Source organism: Heterocephalus glaber, unplaced genomic scaffold, assembly GCF_053883595.1.
Source record: "Heterocephalus glaber isolate CG9 unplaced genomic scaffold, H.glaber_assembly_v1.0 deba00001645, whole genome shotgun sequence".
Lineage (NCBI taxonomy): Eukaryota > Metazoa > Chordata > Mammalia > Rodentia > Bathyergidae > Heterocephalus > Heterocephalus glaber.
The window spans coordinates 579,387-600,119 of NW_028258398.1; the positions used below are offsets into that span (position 1 = coordinate 579,387).

General features: G+C 54.9%; 1 protein-coding gene across 2 annotated transcripts; it reads left to right on the forward strand.

Moving 5' to 3' along the window:
* The first annotated feature begins 911 nt into the window (after positions 1 to 911).
* Positions 912 to 19,835, forward strand: Mcm2 (minichromosome maintenance complex component 2). 2 transcript variants are annotated; one of them, XM_087196950.1, is made up of 16 exons: positions 912 to 1,067; positions 1,731 to 1,960; positions 2,611 to 2,786; positions 2,904 to 3,164; positions 3,973 to 4,192; positions 4,297 to 4,504; positions 8,047 to 8,181; positions 8,857 to 9,048; positions 15,236 to 15,329; positions 16,195 to 16,445; positions 16,566 to 16,692; positions 17,119 to 17,231; positions 17,502 to 17,750; positions 18,482 to 18,664; positions 18,815 to 18,970; positions 19,064 to 19,835. In XM_087196950.1, exons 1-16 carry the CDS (start codon positions 1,062 to 1,064, stop codon positions 19,172 to 19,174), a joined length of 2,712 nt encoding a protein of 903 aa, XP_087053076.1. In that variant the 5' UTR covers positions 912 to 1,061; the 3' UTR covers positions 19,175 to 19,835. The 2 variants fall into 2 exon arrangements, with proteins under 2 accessions (XP_087053076.1, XP_087053077.1); XM_087196951.1 differs by lacking the exon at positions 912 to 1,067 and adding an exon at positions 1,186 to 1,647.
* Positions 19,836 to 20,733: the final 898 nt, after the last annotated feature.

A 20,733-nucleotide genomic window follows, 5' to 3' on the forward strand; every position in this document is an offset into this window, starting at 1 on the left:
GGGGGGGTATCAGGGATCGAACTCAGGACCTTGCACTTTTGAGGCAGGTGCCAGAACCACTGAGCTAAATCCCCAGCCCATGGATTCCACCTCTTGAACACCTCTTGGACAGGCATCCTGGCCTGTCTGAGCAGCCTCTAGCAGCTCAGACCACCTCCCCAGGGGGAAGCTGGAGGCTTTAAGAGCTGCACTATCCAGAGCTCCTCCCCAGAATGCGTTCAGACCTCTTGTGATCCAACCTCTCCAATGCCAGTATCAACGGCCCTGGCATTGAAAGCTCTTCGCCAGAACTATGGAATGGTTCCCACACCCTCACCGGGTCCTCTGCTCCCTACAGCTCTGCACACTTTTCTTTTTTTTTTTTTTGCTTGTTTTTCGGTACTGGGTATTGAACCCAGGGCCTTTGCATTCAGCTACATCCCCAGTTTTATTCCAGGGAGGGCTTGAACTTGGGACCCTCCTGCCTCAGCTCTTTTTTGTGGAACATCCTCAGTGAGGGCGACTCCCACTTGGGCCTCAGTCGTGACTTCTGGCAAAATCCAGACAGCTTGGGTGCTTAGAGATTTTGGAGAAGTTGAGACTGCCCATAAAGCAGGAAGAAGTGCTCAGAAAGCCAGGCTCTGGGTCTCGGTTGGCTGGTCTGTCAGATGGCCATGCCTTGGCTAAGGTCACGCAGTGAGGCGGTGGTCTATCCTAGCTGCCCGCGGCTTCTGCTCCCACACGTTAACTGCTTTTTTTTCGGTTTTTGGTACCGGGGATGGAACTCAGGTCCCTCCGCTTGCGAGGCAGGCGGCAAAACCAATGAGCTAAATGCCCGACCCCCACACGTTAGCTGTGGAAGAGCAGGAGGAAGACCTGGCGCCCGGGAGGCGTGGGCGCGGTTTACAGCCCTGAGGGCGTGGCCGACTTCCAGGCCCTCCCACCACGCGCCTGACGCAAATGGACATAGACGTCATGACGTCGCGTTCCTCGGGGCTCTTCCCGGGCTCGCGCGGGTCACGTGGGTCGCTTTTTGCGCGAAAACTGCTAATTGTGGGAGCGGAGTAGAGAGCAACGCTGCAATGGCGGTGAGCGAGCGGGCTGGGACGGCGGGGTACGAACCGGGCCAGGCCCGGGGACCGCGGGCGTCTGGGTTGCTGGCCGGGGTCAGTCGTCTTGGGGGCTTCCTGGGACCCGGATGCGCCCGACCTCTTCCCTTCAGCGGGCTGGCGCGACACTCCGTCGGGCCCTGGCCTGGGCGCCATCTGCTCCCTTGGCCAAGTCCTGCATCTTACCCACCTTGTCCTGTGATTTCTCTTTTTCCCTTGGGCTTTTTTTGCCTGTCAGGTCCCGCCACCAGCCGTCCTAAAGTTCCAGACTTTCTAACGTTTTGGTGGCGCTCGGGTTACCTGGAACATGACGGGTGCTTTAGATGGTCGAATGTCCGCCAAAGGGGGAAAGGATGAAAACCCCACAGGTTAAAAACCACCGGACCTCAGCGATTTTTCATGAACAAGACGAAGGGACCTGTGGGTGACCGGAACTTGAGGAAATAAGACGTGTGTCGAAGAGCTCTCAGCTGAGAGCCATCGCCTGGGAGGGAGTGGCAGGCTTTGAAACTGGAGAGGTTTGGTGCTTTTGAGAACCCGGTCGCCGCAGGCAAGGAAGGTCGGCGCAGAGTAGAAAATAGAAAAGAAGTAAAATCGGCCCACTTCCTCCTAGGTGTTTGACAGACCCTGCTTCTCTTGCAGGAATCATCCGAGTCCTTCTCCACGGCATCTAGTCCTGCCCCGAGGCGGCGAGGCAATGACCTCCTCACATCTAGCCCTGGCCGAAGCTCGCGACGCACGGATGCCCTGACCTCCAGCCCTGGCCGAGACCTTCCTCCTTTTGAGGATGAGTCTGAGGGCTTGCTAGGCACAGAGGGGCCCATGGAGGAAGAGGAGGATGGTGAAGAGCTGATTGGAGATGGCATGGAGAGGTATTTTTACTCCAGTCCTTTGCAGAGAGTACTCTGTGCTTGGTGGTCCAGCCTGGGTGCTGGGGAGTTGAATCTGATGAGGCTCTTGCTTTTGAGTGTGACTTGTCCCGGGATCTGTAAGGAGACAGAAAAGATCGTGAGCCACAGTACAGATCCATTTACATTTAACTTGCTGTGCATAAGTGGGAAAGACCAGACCCTAAAGCCTGGGTAATCCCCAACTCCATGACATTTGCATCCCATGGGACCCAGAGGTCTCCTGAAGGACCTCCTGAAAGAAGTGTCAACTCAGACAGGAAGCAGCTAACAAACAGTGCTGCTCTTTGACTTTTCAAAGAAAGGTTGCAGGGGAGTGGGTCTGATGAGTCCATTGAGAGTCTGTCAGCCAATGTTTATTATATCTAATTTGTACCAGGCCATATGTTAGAAACATTTGTAGACACAAATTAAAGGTCATAGAACTTTAATGCTGGAACACAGTGCAGTAAGCCCTGCCAACAAGCACAGTTAGGTTTCTGTTTTAAGGCTTTTGTGTCCTGATCTGGAGGCTCCAGGCCTGGCCAGGCTGGGGCTCCTGAGCCTTGGGGAGCAGGCCTGGTTCCTGGATGAGTGTTTGGGGACCGACTGCATCCGTTTGGGGCTTTTGTCAGGGACTACCGTGCCATCCCTGAGCTGGACACCTATGAGGCTGAAGGGCTGGCCCTGGATGACGAAGATGTAGAGGAGCTGACAGCCAGTCAGAGGGAGGCAGCCGAGAGGGTCATGAGGCAGCGTGACCGGGAGGCTGGCCGGGGCCTGGGCCGCATGCGCCGGGGGCTCCTATACGGTAAGTCCTGCCAGCAAGTCCTGCCATCTGCAATGCCGGAGGGAGTCCAGGGAGCAGTGGAGGAGTGGAGGGTGCCGGGAGAGGGTTCACCCCAGCTGTCCCTTGCCCACACCCCAGACAGTGATGAGGAAGATGAGGAGCGCCCCAGCCGTAAGCGCCGCCAGGTGGAGCGTGCCACAGAGGACGGCGAGGAGGATGAGGAGATGATCGAGAGCATTGAGAACCTGGAGGACCTCAAGGGCCACTCTGTGCGCGAGTGGGTGAGCATGGTGGGCCCCCGGCTGGAGATCCACCACCGCTTCAAGAACTTCCTGCGCACACATGTGGACAGCCATGGCCACAACGTCTTCAAGGAGCGTATCAGCGACATGTGCAAAGGTGTGTCCTTGTCCCTGCAGGAAACAATGACAGGGAACATTGGGTGACATGTCCACAGCTAAGCAGGAGCTCGGGCCCAAAGCTTGAGGCATCTGTCTTTCCAAGGAACGCAGACATATGGAGTGTCTGTACTATGACCCCCACCCCACCCCGTGGTTTTTGACACACTTAAACGTGGGCAGATTTTAGATAAAATTGATGTTATTTAGCTTTCTTTTTGGTGCTGGAGATTGAACTCAGGGAACTTGCACATATTAAGCGTGTGCTGTACCACTGAACAACACTCCCAGCCCCTTGGATCACTACTTTGATCAGAAAGGAGCAACACAAGCTAGGTTGTAATCCTAACTAGTCGGGAGGCTGAGGCAGGAGGATCTGTAGTTCCAGCCTCACCTAGCCTACTTAGTAACTGAGCTAGACTGTATCTCAAAATAAAGAAGTAGCAATATTTTTCTGTGTGGAAGGAGTTGGTTTTAAAGGGGACAGGCAGACCTTGGTTCCTGCGGTCCCTTCTCCCTTTTCCCTCCTGTGCGGCACAGCTTGTCCATAAGTTTCCTCCCTTGGCCTTGTTGACCTTCCAGGCCCTCTGTTCCCACCCCCACACCCCCAGCTTTCCACAGTAGGTCACACTCATTTGACGAAAAGCCAAGTGGAGGCCTGGGTTGTGTCTCTTATCTAAGTTGCAGAGCTGAGGTGCGGGGGTGAAGGTGGCGGCTGGGTGTTCAGGCTCAGTCACCGTTTGGCTGGGTTGGCCTTGAGCCTTCTGTTTGCCAGCATGACCCTTACCAGCCTCTGCCCGTACCCCCAGAGAACCGTGAGAGCCTGGTGGTAAACTATGAGGACCTGGCGGCCCGAGAGCACGTCCTGGCCTACTTCCTGCCTGAGGCACCGGCTGAGCTGCTGCAGATCTTTGACGAGGCTGCCCTGGAGGTGGTGCTGGCCATGTACCCCAAATACGACCGCATCGCCAGCCACATCCATGTCCGCATCTCCCACCTGCCCCTGGTGGAGGAGCTGCGCTCACTGAGGTGAGCAAGTGCAGGGGCTGAAGCAGAGTGCACAGGGAGGCCAGGGGGATGAAGGAGCAGGTCCTGGGGGTCCACTCAGGCCCTGACGTGCCAGCTCTTCCCAGGCAGCTGCACCTGAACCAGCTGATCCGCACAAGTGGAGTGGTGACCAGCTGCACGGGCATCCTGCCACAGCTCAGCATGGTCAAGTACAACTGTAACAAGTGCAGCTTCGTGCTTGGGCCCTTCTGCCAGTCCCAGAACCAGGAGGTGAAGCCAGGCTCCTGCCCCGAGTGCCAGTCCGTGGGCCCCTTCGAAGTCAACATGGAGGAGGTGAGAGCACGTAGGTCCTGCTGCCTGCAGTTCTTCCTGTCTCTGGTCCCCTTGTGCTGGCTCAGGGTGCTGCTGCAGACAGGCCAGCACAGAGGTTTCAAGATTCAAGCCACTATTCAAAAGTCAGGCAGTTGTGTCCAAAACATCTAAGTACATGGCTTCTCTTTAAACACAGGTGAGTAGGGGCCTCTCTTCAAGGCACGAGCTTTCCATCTCTGCCTTGTGCAGGAGTGATTTTGAACCCAGGTCTCCCTAAGTTGCCCAGGCTGGCCTCAAACTTGCTATCTTTCTGCTTCAGCCTCTGTAGTAGCCAAGATGACAGGTGTGCCAGCCTGGCTTGAGGTCATAGGCCCAGCACATGTGTCTTTGTCCTTGAACGTCTTGGTGTAACCAGGACACTCACCGCTCACCCTCTGCAGTTCTGAGATTCATCCCAGCTGGAGCCCCTCGGACAGGAAGAGTGTGGGAGGTCCCAATTGTGAAACCTGCATCCAGGGAACCATGTAAGAGTGCAGTCGCCTGGCTCAGGTGGCGCAGCTATGAGGCTGGATTTAGTGGAGCTACATCTCCACCAAGGGTTCTCTCCTCCCTGGCTGTTGGGCTCCCCTTAGTAAGTGCAGGCCCCAATTCTACCTGTGTCACAGGAGCAGGTTTAGCTTTTCCAGTTGACTCCTGGAGGATGAGCCAGCAGAGCTAAAGTGCACAGGGCCCTTGGCAGGTGTGTGTGATAGGACTTAGACTTCATTGCTCTGCTTGAGCCCAGTGCCACTGTCACCTGTCTTGGTGTCTGGACAAGGAGCCAGCTGAGGCCCAGCTAGGAAACAGCCTAGATGCTTAGGGCCTAGGGATTTTGATGCAGGTTGTAGGCTTTAAAGCTGTGTTGTGTGTTAGTTGGCATCTCATTCCTATGACAAAATAGCTCAGTGAATCAACTTAAAAGGAGGACCTGCGGCGGGGTGGGGGAGATGGGACATCCCACCGTGCATCGGGACCGGGGACTAATGCAGAGAGCCCTGTCCTGGGAAACAGTGCAGCCGGAGAGGGGGCCGCCCTCTCGCCCATCACATAGCGCATGTTCATGGGGAACCTGGTGCTAAACCGTTGGTAAATGACCTGCTTCTGGGTCGGGGATTTATACGTAGCAGAGCAGCTCCCTCGCTGTGATCTATTGAAAGTCACCCCTCGGTGGGGAGGCCCAGCACCACCCCCACTGCCCTGGTACCATTGCTTAGGGGGCTGTTCCCCCCAGGCTGCTGCCCAGGCCCTGTTGGTATCCAGATCTGTACTACAGAGGTGCCTGGGGCCATAAAGGCCATGGTTATGAGGTCCAGAACATAGAGCAGAAATGAACAACAGAGAGGGCCTCTCTGAGGCTCTTCAGTGAAAATTGAAGCCCACTGGAAAAGTGAAGAAAATCTCTGCAATAAAGGCACAGTGGACCACCGGGGTTAGTGAGTTGGTGGGATCAGCACCTCCCATCGGAACCTAGACCCTTCGGGGGAAGGGCAGCTGAAACCTGCAGTAGAACCTTGGAGAGTTCAGTCCTGCAGGAGGACAGGGAGCTCAGCTTGGGCCTTGTAGCCAGAAATCAGCCTGAATCTCAATGGACTATAGCTGGCTTGCAGAGACTAACTGTCTTAGATCTGCACACTGCTGCCCACGTTGTCTACGGTGACAGCAGAGACATACCCTGAAGGAGGCCCTTTATTTTTCTTCATTGTCTGTCCCTTCTTGTTCTTCATTTTTTTCCCTTTTTGTTCTTTTCCTGACCTACTTTGGGTTTTTTTCTCTCTTCTCTGGAATACCATTTTTATAGGAAGGTGAATATAGCTTCTAGTTTCCCTATTGCTATTAATTTGTTCTGTTCTTGTTCCTTCACTCTGTCTTTTCCTCTTGTCTTTAATAATTTCCCAAAGTTTTTGTGATCTTCCTGTGTCCTCTGGCCTCACTTCTGACCTTTCCCTCTCCTTTTAACTCTCTATCCTTCCCTCCCCAACTCCTACATCCTTATCTGAAGGGTAAATTTGCTATATTGAAGCGTTTATTTGCTACAAACATTTTTTGCTGGTCCTCAATTTGATCTAGTTCACACAGTTAAAGGTGACAGATTAATGGCTACAACAAATTGTCATTTTCTAAGCTGTGTTTGATGCTATTGTTGATGCTGATTGTATTACTTGGGCTAAGTTGTAGTGATTGATACACTGGTATATTGAAAACAAGATTGCCTAAGAGTCATTAGAGACTCAAAACCTAAGACCAGTTATACCTGGAAGGCACCCCTGAGAAGCAATCTTTCCATAAGGGTTCTAAGTACAAGCAATAAAGATACTCACAATAAGCAATATTGAAATATCAACCCAGGAATTAAACCAAAACCAGCAACAGCAACAATAGAAATGAGAAGACACCTGAACAAAGCACAGAGCCAGACTTCCATCTCACCAAAGGCAAATTCTAGGAGCAGCGAGGTGGAAAAATTTGATAATCAACCACCTGGACACCCTGAACTGATAGCATGGGAAGTAACAGATGAATGAGGCTCTAGAAAAATTCAAAAGAAATAATTTCCCAGATAACTACAGAGATGGTGAGCACAATGAAAGACATGATTAGAGATTCTAGAACAGAAACGGGGAAAAAAATAGATGAGCTCAGGACCATGCTGGAAGCCATGAATGCCTAGCATAGGAAAGAAATGGAAACCATGAAACAGATTCAGACAGATATCCAGGAGATGAAAATCAGCCCCTGACACAAGGGTTTTTTTTAAAAAAAAAAAGCTTACAAGAAGAAAAGGTTCAGTTTGGCTCAGTTTCAGGTCTTGCTCCAGTTGTCCAGGTCTGGGAGGCACAGTATGCCTGGCAGGGACCATGCCATGGAGCAGGGACACCAGAGAGATCAGGAGACTGGCATCCCTGGTCCCCTCCAAGGGGGTGATCCAGGACTTGCCAGGAGTGCTGTGGGCGCACTCCTGTCCCGGCTTTGCCCTGCCACCTCCTTTCTGGCAGTGAGTGAGACTGGACACTGGGTCTTAAGGCACAGCAGAGGCACAGAGTGTTAACTTGCCCCTGTGGGTGCTGCTTTAGGCACTTTATGCACCTGGCCTGATTGTTCCTCCCCACGAGCTTGCAGTCACAATAACAGCATCCTTGTTCTTCAGGGAAGGGACAGCGAGGAAGCTCTGCCCAGGTCACAGCTCCATACACAGCCAGGATTTGAACCCAGGTGTCCTGGTTCTGGCATCCACACTCACGTAGCTGAGCTGTGCAGAGGGAACAAGTGCTTGAGTCTAGCAGTGGCTCATCCCGAGGGCTGGTGGCAGACATGGATTGTCCACCCATGTGCTACATCACGGTGGGCTTGTTCTTTACTGTCTTGGTTCTCAGTTTCTTAGTTAAGAGGCAAAAATAGTAACACTGTTTGTCTGCCCTCCTGTGGACTGAGGTCAAGGTTGGTAATAGGATAAGGCAGTTCTTGGGGGAGAACGAGTCCTGTGCCATGCAGGACAGGGTCTGTGACATACTCTTTGTCCCATGCAGACCATCTATCAGAACTACCAGCGCATCCGGATCCAGGAAAGTCCAGGCAAAGTGGCGGCCGGCCGGCTGCCCCGCTCCAAGGACGCCATCCTCCTTGCTGACCTGGTGGACAGCTGTAAGCCAGGAGACGAGATTGTAAGTGGCCAGGAATGGGCTGGGAGGGAGCCTGCTGCAGAGGGAATTGGTGTGAGCACTGTGGCCCTCAGGGGACAAGGGGTTATAGTGACTGGGAGCCTGGACTGAGGTCAGTTCTTGAATCACTGGGGGAAAAAACCTCTTCCTCGTGGTGGACCAGCTGTTTGGGAAGGCAGGTTTCTATGTTTACCAGCTTCCTGTTGCTGTGGTGATCAATTGAAAGGAGGGAAGGTATATTCTGGCTGACAGTTTCAGAGGTTTCAGCCTTTGGCTGCTTGGCCTTGATGCATTAGGCCTGTGGCAGCACATTGTGCAGGGGGTGTGCTGGAGGAGCCCTGATCACCCTGTGACCAGGAGCCAGAGAGAAGGGGCTGCATCCAGTGTCCCTTCAAGGCTTGTCCTCATGACCTAACTTCCTCCCACAAGCCCTGCTTCCTGGGTTCCACCTGTCCCAGCAGCATCCTCTAAGGGCAGAGCCTTTAACCACACACCCCTGGGGCATGGTCTCGATCCACACTAGCAGTTTGGACAAGGTTTCCTTGTTTTGCTGTGTTCCTCACAGTGGTGCCTATAGTGTGGGGAGCTGGAGACAGGAGAGGATGGAGGAAGTAGCATTCGGGGCTCTGGCCGCACCCGTGACCTCCACCCCATCCCCCACCCTCTCCCCTTCCCCAGGAGCTGACTGGCATCTACCACAACAACTACGACGGCTCCCTCAACACTGTCAATGGCTTCCCTGTCTTTGCCACAGTCATCCTGGCCAACCACGTGGCCAAGAAGGACAACAAAGTGGCTGTCGGGGAGCTGACAGACGAGGATGTGAAGATGATCACTAGCCTCTCCAAGGACCAGCAGATCGGGGAGAAGGCAGGTGGAGGAGGGAGGGTGCCGGGCCTCATCCTCTCCTGCGACCACCCTGGATCCTCCCCATGCACCCGAATTTCCCCTGTGGAGCTGGGTCCCCTGTGGCCTGGTGGAAGGCCCCTGTCTGGGGCGAGGGTGTAAACTCTGGCATCGGGAATGGCACCCCCAGCTCCAGCTCTGCCATGTGCTGCACGTGCTGAATGCCTCTCTGGGCCCCTGTCCCCATCTATGACAGGGAGAGGAGGGACCTGTACGGGACAGGGTCGCTGGAGGATTAGGTTGGAGTCCCAGTGCCTTCAGCCCGGTCACACCCTGGCTGGAGGAGAGCAGGAGGCTCCATCTCTCCTGCTGCTCCTGCTCCCTGGTGTTCGACACCAGGCAGCAGTCATGGGCTGAGGTTTGCTTTCGTGGAAATGCCGTCACTCACAAGAACGCGGAGTGTCTGCTCAGGAGAGCCTCTGCCTTTTCCCCTCTCCGGCCCTGTCCTGCCCCAGAGGCTGTGTGTTCTCAGGCTCCCTGCCTGCTCCTCTGCTTTCTGTTTCCTTCCTCTCTGTCCTTCTTCTCATCTTGCAGTTGGGTTGTAAGGCACCACAGTGGGGTCCACCCTCTGGCTGTAGAGCCAGTGCTTGGGCCAGTGCGGGATCCAGATTGTGGGTGGTGTGTGTAGGGACTTGGTCCTTTGGTGTGAGGCTCCCCGGGAGCCCAGGCGGGGGAAGCTCTTGGGTGACTGGAGATGAATGAAAGGCAGGTGACCAGGACAGGGGTGCACCCAGGCTGCAGATGCGCTGATTTGTCTCAAGCCGTCTTCCCTGAGGCCTGTGGAGCTCTCGACTCCCAGCTCCTCTTTATGTGGCCCCTGGGTCCCCGTGTGTCCCTTGGCCTCTCTCCTGAGCAGGGTCTCCTTGCTTCTGAAGCCCCTTACTTTCTTCCTTGGGGCGTCTTCTCTAGGTGGGCACTGTAGTTTGGCCTCGAATCTCTCTCTCACCTCTGTGGCGTGGCTTTGATTCCCTGCGGAGCTGCTGTGTAATCAGAAATGCGGTGGGTTTGAAGATAGCTGGCACTCACGGGCCCAGCAGAGGTTGGCTCGGCTTTCTCCACTTCCTTGGTTCTAGCCTTTCTTGCCCCAGAAAGTCATCTTTCAGCATGTCTGTTTCTGTCTCCCCAAATCATCCCTGAATCTTGCAGTGCTGGGGCCGGAAGCTAGGGCCTCATGCACGCCAGGTGAGCACTGTCCTGCCGAGCTCTGTGCACAGCCCTGGCCCTGATTGTTTCTGTGATGACCGATGTCCCTTAGCTTGCAGCCTTGGAGATGGGAATGCCTGTATTGCTTGTGTGTCGTCTGCCCAGGAGCCCCTGGAAAGGCCACCTTGCCAAGCTTGGTGCCAGTTCCAGCTCAGCCCCTGTTCTGGGTTGGAAGATTGAGCCGGGCCATCCTAGTCTGCCGGGAGTTGGGGAGCCCATAGGGAAGGTTGGTGTCCTCCAGCCTCAGGAGAATGAAAACTTCAGTGGACACGTCCGTTCCTTGCCTGCCTTCTAGGGTCAAGTTCTTGGGGTGCGGTGGGTAAAGGACACACGGTTGTTGTGCTTACAGAGCTCATGTTGTGGGGTCCCTGGTAATGAGACAAGACAAAGAAACAAAATCTGGGGTTTCATGGGGTTTTACGTGCTAGGTGTCGGTAACTGGTAGGGAGAGAAAGCTACATCCTGTCACTGCTGTCATCCTGACCCCAGTTCTACCCCTAGCGCTCTCCTCTGACCTCTTGGTGGAGGGGACCAGAAGCCTGCAGGTTTGGGTGCATTAGACGAGGCCTCTCTCCAGGACACGGTCCCTGGGAAGGTCTTGTGCCCCAGACTTAACAGCTGCTAGCTGCCCCCACACAGAGGGCTCTGCTGCACTCCTCTAATCTCTGGGTTTCACCTCCAGCGGGGTCATGTGCTGATGGTGTTTGCGTTTATTTTTAAGCCAGTGCTTACCCTTCAGAGCTCAGGAGACCTTATGTAAAAATCCCAATGCCTCTTGAGTTTTTGAAGTCCAGTGCCAGGCACGCTAGGTGTGTGTTACTTTCCTGAACCCCAACTACAGTGAGCAGCGGCTGGCTGAAGGCGGTGGCCCGTCTCCTCCTCTGTCAGCCTGTGGTCCTACTCCTTTCTAAAGCGTTCATTTATGTGATTTTGCATCGTGGTCACACTGAAAGAAAGGGTCAGGTATCAAGGAGAGAAATGTTGCACCTCACACTTAGATTTTAAAGAGGTGCCAGGAGAACCCGCATCCGAAGGCAGACAAATCAGTGGGATTTCAGCCTGACCCTTAGTGTTTTCGGATGGTAGGCCCTCATCCGTGAGAGCGAGAGGAGGGAACTGTCTGGGTAACCGAGCACATGCGTATTGCTGGCTCTTGGGTTGCTCGCTTGCTGTCACAGGAGTTAGACTACCCACAGACCGAACACACTGAAGTGGGGGCTGTGCATGGACGCAGCACAGCCAGTGCTGGGAGAGTCGGGCCGGGCACCAGGCGTTGGCACCTGAGCTTCAGCTGCAGGGAATCAGGGCCGCACTCTGCCCGTCCACCAGGAGGACGTGGTCTGACCCGATCCTGGGCTTCCTCCTCTCCAAATGGCAGGAAACCAGGGTTATTGACTGACTTTGGTGAGGTAACACAGGCAGTGTCGCAATTCCCCAGCCATGCGCTGGTGGACAAACCTGTGGCTCTCCAGGTTCCCCGAGCCCCACAGGAGGCCACCTAGACATAGCAGCTGCTTTAGGGGAGGGACTGAGCTTGGGGAGTCTGCCTCACATGACAGGTGGGGCACCTGTGCCACCCTGTCCTGGCGGGGCATGTGACCTTGTCCTTCCAGGGAAAGGAAGCGGGTGCGGGGAGGTCTAGGGCACAGCCCATGAGCAGTGGGGAGCGGGAGAGGTGCGTGGGGACGCTGCCCGCCTTCCCCACACAGAGTGAAGGTGAATGAGGATCACTATGACTATTGCACGTAGTGGATCCACTTGGCCCTGTTTAGCTGATTGCCACAGAACAGCCACGGAGAGCCTATAGCAACAATGGCGAACCTTTTAGAGCTTTCAGTGATACAAACAGCCCACTGTGGCACGAGTGCCAGAGGTTCACCACCACTTTCCTATAGTGTCGGTTTCAGCTGTGCCTGTTTCTCTGATGAATCAGTCAAGGCAGAATGGGTCCTGTGTGTTCCCGTGCTCATATGTAGGGTGCAGCTGGCTCTAGTATGTGCTCCCAGGGGCTGTTGTGTCACAGCTTTCTTTTGCTGTGACCAAATAGCTGAGATAAACAATTCACTCAGGAGGCAGTTTCTTTTGGCCCTCGGTTTCTGAGGTTTCTAAAAGTCCAGGGCCAGCCAGTTGCATCGCTTTGGGCTGACGAGGCAGAACTCGATGGCTGGGGGCAGGCGATGCCTCCCTCGTGGTGGCCAGGAGGAGACAGAAGGGGAACAGAAACAAAGTCTGCCCTCAAGGTCATGCCTGAGGGTACCTGCGTCCTCCTCCTGTCCCCACCCCACAGCCCGCTCAGCTATGAGCTCGTCAGCAGGTCGGTTCACTGAAGTCAGCATCCTCGTGACCCATCGTCTCTCAAGGCCACCTGTGCACACTGCTGCACTGGGGACACTGCAGATTCAGACCCCCATATCCAGGTGCAACAGCCTGTGAGTTCGCTTGGCTCACACTGAGTTCTGTGGGGCACTCAGTGCAGCCCAGTCCCTGGCCCAGCTTTAAAAGTTTGTTTGTTACAGGTTATTTTTTATTTGTTTTCTTTTGTAGTCCTGGGGATTGAACCTAGGGGCTTGGAGGCGGCTCAAGCACTGAGTGACATCCCCAGCCCTTTTTAGTGGTTGAGGCAGGGTCTCACTAAGTTGTCCAGGTGGTACTTGAACCTATAATCCTCCTGCCTCAGACTCCTTCGGTGTTAGAATTACAGGTATGCACCACTGTGCTCAGCTGACGCTGAAAATTTTAAACACACCTATGTGTGGCTAAGAAACCCCTGTTTATGTCTTACTCCATTTGTGCGATTACAATGGAATGATGGAGAGGCAGTAATTTATAATGGGCAGAAGTTTAGTAGCTCAGGGGTCTGCAGGCTGGGAAGTCCAAGGTGGAGGGGCTGGTCTGGGGAAGGTGGAAAGGAAAGAGGGGGAGGGAGCAGGGGCAGAGCTTTTCTAAGGACCCCTCCCCAGTGGTGACAGACAGCATTAGTGCCCATGTGAGAGGAGACTCCTCCTCGCCCTGTCACCTCTCAAAGGTCCCACTTCTTAGTGCTGTCCTTCCAGGAGGTCAGGGATTATGTTTCCAGCACATACTTTGGGAACATGTTCCAACCACAGTACAGTGGCCGTCCTGGCTGGTGGCATTGCTCCCGCCCCTGTGCGTGAGCACTTACCCTTACTACACCTCAGACTGCAGGATGCCATTTCATCCGACTGTGTCAGCATCTGTCTCACAATCCAAAGAGTCTTTAGAAAGCCCAGCCACAGTACAATTGAAACAGTTTTATTGTATTGTCCAGGCTGGGCTTAAACTTGGAATCCTCCTGCCCCAGCCTCCCAGAGCACTGGGATTGCCAGTGTGCACTACACCTGAATTCCCTTTTTTTGTTGTTGTTTTTTAAAGAAGCAGCTTCTTGGAGTCAATATCCAGATATGGTCCATGATTGCAATTGTCCATCTGAGTCTCATTGTCTAGGGCCCTGCTCAGCTCTTCCTTTTCTCTTGCAGTCTTTGTGGAGGTCACTTGTGCTGTTGTCTTGTTGCCGTGCCCTCCTGTACAGAGGCCCCTGTCGCCTGCATTTTCTGTGGGTGGGCAGTCAGGTACCGAAGCTTAGTCAGACTAAGGTTGGGCCCCCCCCCCGCCCCCAGGGCCTCAGGCCCCAGGGAAGCAGCCTGCTGCTGAGCCACACCCAGCTCTTCAGTTTGATGTTCTCCTCTGTGGACTCCTTCCAAGGTGACACAGGTGTGTCATAGCTGCTGTCAGCACCATCAGTTAAACACACTGATGCTTAGGGCTTGCTCAAAGCATCTTTTGGTTCTAAACCTGCATTTATTAAGTCATGTTGCCTGTGGGTAGAGCAGTCATAGGAGTAGCAGGGACTGACTTTATTCATAGTGAGGAGTGGGTCCTGCAGTGTCCTGAGGTGACGTGTCATCACCAGCCGGTGACATCAGTGTGCTGTCAGCACTGGTCACCATCCTGGTGCTCTGGGTCCCATTGATTCCTTGTGAGACTGTGTGTTGGATCCTGCATCCTGCCGACATGACTGGTTGTTCTTTGGTATTTGTTTGTTTTGCTTTCTGGTAGAAGGTGCCGCAGGCTCCACTGGTGCACCTCCTGCCTAGGCCTTGTATCCCATTCTCCAAAAAGTACCTTGGGAAGTGTTTTCTTTCATAGGGAATGGTACCTGGTGCTGGCCTGCCCAGGTAGGGGATACCCAGTGCAGGGGCCCCCTCCACTCACGGTGCTGATTTTCCAGCTGTGGGGGGCTGTGCTATAAGGAGGCATCTGGGGAGGTTGGGGACAGTTGGGACAGTTGCGCACAGGGGATGAGGCTGTGCCCTGCAAGCAAGGAACTGCTCTGCTGTCTCTAGTTATCTTTAACTGCATGCAGATTTTGCTTTGTCTCTCTTCCCTTCTCCCTCCCTCATTGAAGTTGAGAAAGGGCCCATCTCCCAGATGTGCCCTGTTCATCTCCCTGCTCACGCCCAGGCTGGAGCTGGTGCCTGATAAATGGTTGCATTGAGTGCTTGCTCACCCCATGTGAGCTGGGAGCACCCATCCTGTGCTGAGGCCAAGGCCCGGGGTGAGGTAGTGTGGTGACAGGTGACTTGTGTCACAGCTCAGGGCACTGCTGCAGGGCACGGTTCCCCAGGCCTGGCTCTGGCCTGTGATCGTGGGAAAGCCTTTTCCAAACTGACACAATGGAGGGGTCATACCAAGGTTCTTTTTTACCCTTGAGCTCTGTGCCTCTTGGGAAGAGCCAAGGACCCGAGATGGGGCAGGGCTGGTGCAGGGTCTGGTGCAGGAACCTGAGGAAGCACAGCAGCCCAGGCTGGGTGCTGGGTGCTGGGTGCTGGGTGCTGAGCTGGTACCACCTCATCTCCCAAGGCCAGGCACAGGGAGGCCTGTGCTGCCTGTCGGGCCTTCATTCCCAATGTCCCCTCCCTCCTCCCAGATCTTTGCCAGCATTGCGCCTTCCATCTACGGCCATGAGGACATCAAGAGAGGCCTGGCCCTGGCTCTTTTCGGAGGGGAACCCAAGAACCCAGGTGAGCCCCTCGGGATCCTCACCTCTTCACCTACTTCAGGGACGTTGCACGTTCATGGCCTTTAGGGAGCCAGCCTTCTGTGTCCTGCAGCACGAGACAGGACTCCTAGCTGCTGGGGAAGAAGGATGAGTAAAAAGACAGCCAAGCCCTACATGGCCACATCACATGAGGACAGAATTAACCCTGTCTCAAAAAAGTAAGATTAGCCAGGCGTTGTGGCACACACCTGTAATCCCAGCACTTGGGAGGCTGCGGCAGGAGGATATCACTGCGAGTTTGAGGCTAGCCTGGGCTACATGGCGAGACCCTGTCTCAAAAAAAAAAAAGCAAGATTAGACCACACAAGTGGTATGAGTAGATATGTATATAATGGTCCGCAATGGGCCCCCAGCCACTGTGACAGCTGCTCCTTGTCCCAGTGCCTTCCCACTCGTGAGTCATCCTCTGATCGGCTTGGTGTGGCCGCTGTAGCACACCTGGGATTTCTTGTGTGTGGACAGAATACGTCCCACTGCCCTCTTCCCACTCTCGTCTCTGGCATCTTTTCGTGTTTCCGCACACAAAGCAAGTTCCTCCTTTCACGCGTTAGGGTGCATAGTTGACTCAGCTCTCCCTCAGGAGAAGGTTTGTTTCCAGCTTCCCCTTTTCACAAAGGGCATCTTAGTTGTGCCTCTAGGGAACCCAGGCCCATGACTGTCTGGGTTAAGTGCCCGGCTTGGTCCCGGTCCCAGGCCTGCATCCTTCGTAGAGAGACTGCCTTGGCCATGCTGACTAGCAGGTTGAGAAAGTCAGGGTGTCTGCCGGGGCCTGCACCCCTCACCTTCTCTCCCCTTCCCTCCACTTCCATCCCTGTCTCGTCCTCCAGGTGGGAAACACAAGGTGCGAGGTGACATCAATGTGCTGCTGTGTGGAGACCCGGGCACGGCCAAGTCTCAGTTCCTCAAGTACATAGAGAAGGTGTCCAGCCGGGCCATCTTCACCACGGGCCAGGGCGCCTCGGCAGTTGGGCTCACGGCCTACGTGCAGCGGCATCCGGTCAGCAGGGAGTGGACCCTGGAGGCTGGGGCGCTGGTTCTGGCTGACCGGGGTGTGTGTCTCATCGACGAGTTCGACAAGGTGGGGTCCTGGGCCGGTTGGGCTGGTGGGAGTCGGGGTGGGGACTCGGACTTGGTGGTGGCAGAATTGAGAAAGTCCAGGTCCAGCGCATGTTGAGGGCCAGACCTCTGTGTCTCACAGATGAACGACCAGGACAGGACTAGCATCCACGAGGCCATGGAGCAGCAGAGCATCTCCATCTCCAAGGCTGGCATCGTCACCTCCCTGCAGGCCCGCTGCACCGTCATTGCAGCCGCCAACCCCATAGGTATGCCAGGTGGGGCCCGTAAGGTCCAGACTCCAGTGCTGAGGGCCACAGGACTCGGGGTACCTGGCTTGGTTTGGGGGTCCGGTTTGAACCACTTCTCTTGGGTGTTCACAGGCCCCTCAGGAGAAATCCAGTCCCCTGCCTGAGCTGGGCAGGGCAGGAAGTAACAGCCCAGCGCCTTCTCCACACCATGGGTCCTCCCCAAGGAGCTGCCTTCTGTCCAGTCAGGCCCTTTAGGGTCGCTCCAGGAGGCAGGCACTGTCTCTGTCCTGATCCACTGACAGCAGACACTGGGGTCCCTGCCGGCCTCCCCAGCCACGATGCCTTTCCTTCCTCCCCCAGGGGCCAGCCTTGGGGAACGCGTTCAGGGTTGAGCAGGACAGAGCCTGGGGACACTGACCTGACAGAGGCTCCTTTGTGTTTCAGGGGGACGCTACGACCCTTCGCTGACCTTCTCAGAGAACGTGGACCTCACGGAGCCCATCATTTCCCGCTTCGACATCCTGTGTGTGGTGAGGGACACTGTGGACCCTGTGCAGGTACAGCCCTCGGAGCCATCCCGTGCTCGTTGTGGGCACAGGTGGCCCTTGTGCAGTCTTGTCCCCTTGCTCTCTTCCCTCCAATGTGCTCCTCCCTTCTGTTTCCTCACCCATCCCCTCCCCGGCTGCCCACTGGTCCTTCTGGTCCTGCCCCTGCATTCTCCACCCCCAGTCCGGCTTCTCTCCCTCTCACCTGGGTGCCTCCATAGAGCCAGTGTGATGATGCAGTCTTGGGGCACTGTGTACAGCTCCCTCTGCTGCCTGTCCTAGGATGAGATGCTGGCCCGCTTTGTGGTTGGCAGCCATGTGCGACACCACCCCAGCAACAAGGACGAGGAGGGATTGGCTGGCAGCGCCCAGGAGCCTGCTATGCCCAACACGTACAACGTGGAGCCACTGCCACAGGAGGTGCTGAAGAAGTACATCATCTATGCCAAGGAGAGGGTCCACCCAAAGCTCAACCAGATGGACCAGGACAAGGTGGCCAAGATGTACAGTGACCTGCGGAAGGAGTCCATGGTGAGGGCCTGGGCAGCCTGGGCAGGCTTGAGGGGTCAGTCCCCAAAGCACTAGGAGACTTCCGGGTTGAGGGGGTGGCTCAGCAGTAGAGCACTTACCTACCTTACACTAGGCTGGGGTTCCATCCTCAGCACCACTGAGAAAAGATAACTTCTGTACTACAAGCATTTTGTCACAGATGGAACTTTACGTGCATTCATCCCATCTTGTCATCCTCAGATGAAGTTCCTTAGTGACTTCATAAACTCTCAGCCAGATGAACTCTGGGTCTGAACTCTTTGGTTCATCACAGTGGGACAGGGCCTCCCAGCAGCCCTCGGGCAGTCGGCACCCAGAGTCCTCGTAGAAGCCTCTGTCACCCACTCCAGATCATGACATCGAATGTTTTGTTTTCGTTTGTGCCTTTTAACTGTACCAGAGCATTCACCTTAGTGTTCATAGAAATAACACTGTTTTCTTATTTATGTTGCTGTGGATTCTGCAACTATGATTTGTGACAGTAACCAGCAGAGCTGGCTGTAAGTACAGCAGACCTTGAGCTGCAAGCCAGCTGGGTGTCCTGGTGACACTGACACTGCAGGTGTCCTGGGGACACATTGTAGTCCTCAGCCTCCCCAGGCTCAGGGGCTGTCAGGTGCTCCTTCTGCTGTCTCTGTCACTGAGCCTCCTTGGTCCTGGCTGCCCCATCCTCCCCTTCCTGAGGAAGACCCCCCCCCCATGCTTCCCACCAGGCCACAGGCAGCATCCCCATCACGGTGCGGCACATTGAGTCCATGATCCGCATGGCAGAGGCCCATGCACGCATCCACCTGCGGGACTACGTGATCGAGGACGATGTCAACATGGCCATCCGCGTGATGCTGGAGAGCTTTATCGACACCCAGAAGTTTAGTGTCATGCGCAGCATGCGAAAGGTGGGTGACACTGGGGGCTCTGGCTAGGACCCCAGGGTGGTCGTCCTGCCAGGGTGCTGCCCGGCTCCTGCTCTGGCTGCTTGGAGCCTTGTTGAAGGAGTGTGGCAGGGATGGCAGGGGGTGGCATTTGACCTGTGCTCTTTCCTGCAGACCTTTGCCCGCTATCTCTCATTCCGGCGAGACAACAATGAGCTGTTGCTGTTTATCCTGAAGCAGTTGGTGGCAGAGCAGGTGACTTACCAGCGCAACCGCTTTGGGGCCCAGCAGGACACGATCGAGGTGCCTGAGAAGGACTTGGTGGACAAGGTACAGGCCTGGTGGGCAATGAAGGAACCAGAAAGCCCCAGGAAACAACTCACCCTTGCATTGCTCACAGCTCACTGACACTTCCTGTTTTAGGCCCGGCAGATCAACATCCACAACCTTTCCGCTTTCTACGACAGCGAGCTCTTCAGGATGAACAAGTTCAGCCGCGACCTGAAGCGGAAGGTGATCCTTCAGCAGTTCTGAGCCCTGGACTGTCCACAGTGGCTCTTGTGATGACTCTGAGGACATTACCCTAAGTGCCCAGTCACCCTCTCTTTTCTGGATATGGAACCGCACCTCCCAGGGACTCAGTATGCTGGGGTCGAGGTTCGTGGCTGGATCTCACCAGGGTGGCCTGGGCTGGCACTGTGACTTGGAACAACAGTGGTAGTGTCTCAGGCTCCACTTTCTGCTCCTCTCACCTTCCAGGTGGCATTTTGCCAGGGTTTCTGTCTCACCTCCTCAGCAGCCTGCCATCAGCACGTTGTGTCTGTACATAGTACCTTCCGTTGGTCACCGTGCTCAGGGTGCCCGGCTGTGTTGTAGGTGGCTGGGGACCCTTACCTGGTTGTTAGGACAGCTGTTGCCATCTTGGCTTGGGTTTTTTGTCTGGGCTGCTTCTGGCACCTGATCCCTCAGGTGGCTGTGAGCCCATGGAGAAGGTGCTCAGCTGGCCAGCATGATGCCCACGGGCACTGTGAGGGCCCAGTGTGGAGTCAGGGGTCTTGTGTGTCGATTGTCAGTTGCCATTGCTGTGTTACTGTTTGCACCTACCTGACCATTTCTTCCACTTGCTTATTTGTACATTCAGTTTTTGTTTCTGTAGTTTTGATTTTTAATAAAGTTGAATAAAATCTAAACATAAGTATTGGTTGGCCTCAATCTGTTTTAATTTTGTAGCCCAGGCTTTCTTGGGCTTTGAAGGCCTTGTCCGTCTTCTGTCTTGGGTTTCTGAAGGAGGCAGATTGGAGTGGAGGAACCAAAAGCAATTGGTCTTCATAGGGATTAGTAAAAGTCCTCAAGGCCCATAAGCTAAAGGCTTGATTCCCACCCTGTGGCACTAACAGGAGCGGAAAGTGGGGAGCTGTCCTGGAGAGGGTATCAGGAGCCAGCCCCTTCCTCTCTGCTTTCTGGCTGTGGTGAGGTGAGCAGCTGTGCCCCACCACACTCCGCCATGATGTGCCACCTCCACAGGCCCAAAAGCAATGGCCAGCCAGCTGTGGACCAGAACCTCCAAAGCTGAGCCACAAGAAACCTGCAGAGCCAATCATCAGGTGCTCTGTGGCAGCAACAGCGGGCTAATTTGCATGAGTCTCCCTGGGGAAATGACTCACAGTTGTGGCCTCTAATACCTAAGCGGAGTCCATCTCCCTGTGGAGCAGTACTGCCCACCCCCAGCATAGCCAGGGCTTCGGGACACAGAATCTGGTCCTTCCCTTCCATGGGGCTGACAGGTCTGCATCTGTCCTCATGCCATATGAATCCTTCCTCTGAAAGTTCTCCAGATAATGAAAACTGGCATCTCCACCTGCCTCTGATTCCTTCTACACATTGCTCAGGAGCCCAGCAAACTGCTCCCCTAACAGGTGAATAGATCAGTTGTGGTTCCTGCCCTCACACAGCTTCCAGGTAAAGGATGTTGGGGGAAGGAGACTTCAGCAAGACAACAAAAGCCCCTTCAAGTTGTGGAAAGAGAAGCTATAGAAGTAATGAGATGGCATGAAACTGGATTGCAGGTAGAGATTACTGAGGAGGTGGCTTTC

Bases quoted from the DNA above. Each gene is read 5' to 3' on its own strand.
- Mcm2 (XM_087196950.1), top strand. The intron at 1,961-2,610 runs GTATTTTTACTC...GGCTTTTGTCAG, and splicing joins ATTGGAGATGGCATGGAGAG to GGACTACCGTGCCATCCCTG. The intron at 3,165-3,972 runs GTGTGTCCTTGT...CCGTACCCCCAG, and splicing joins TATCAGCGACATGTGCAAAG to AGAACCGTGAGAGCCTGGTG.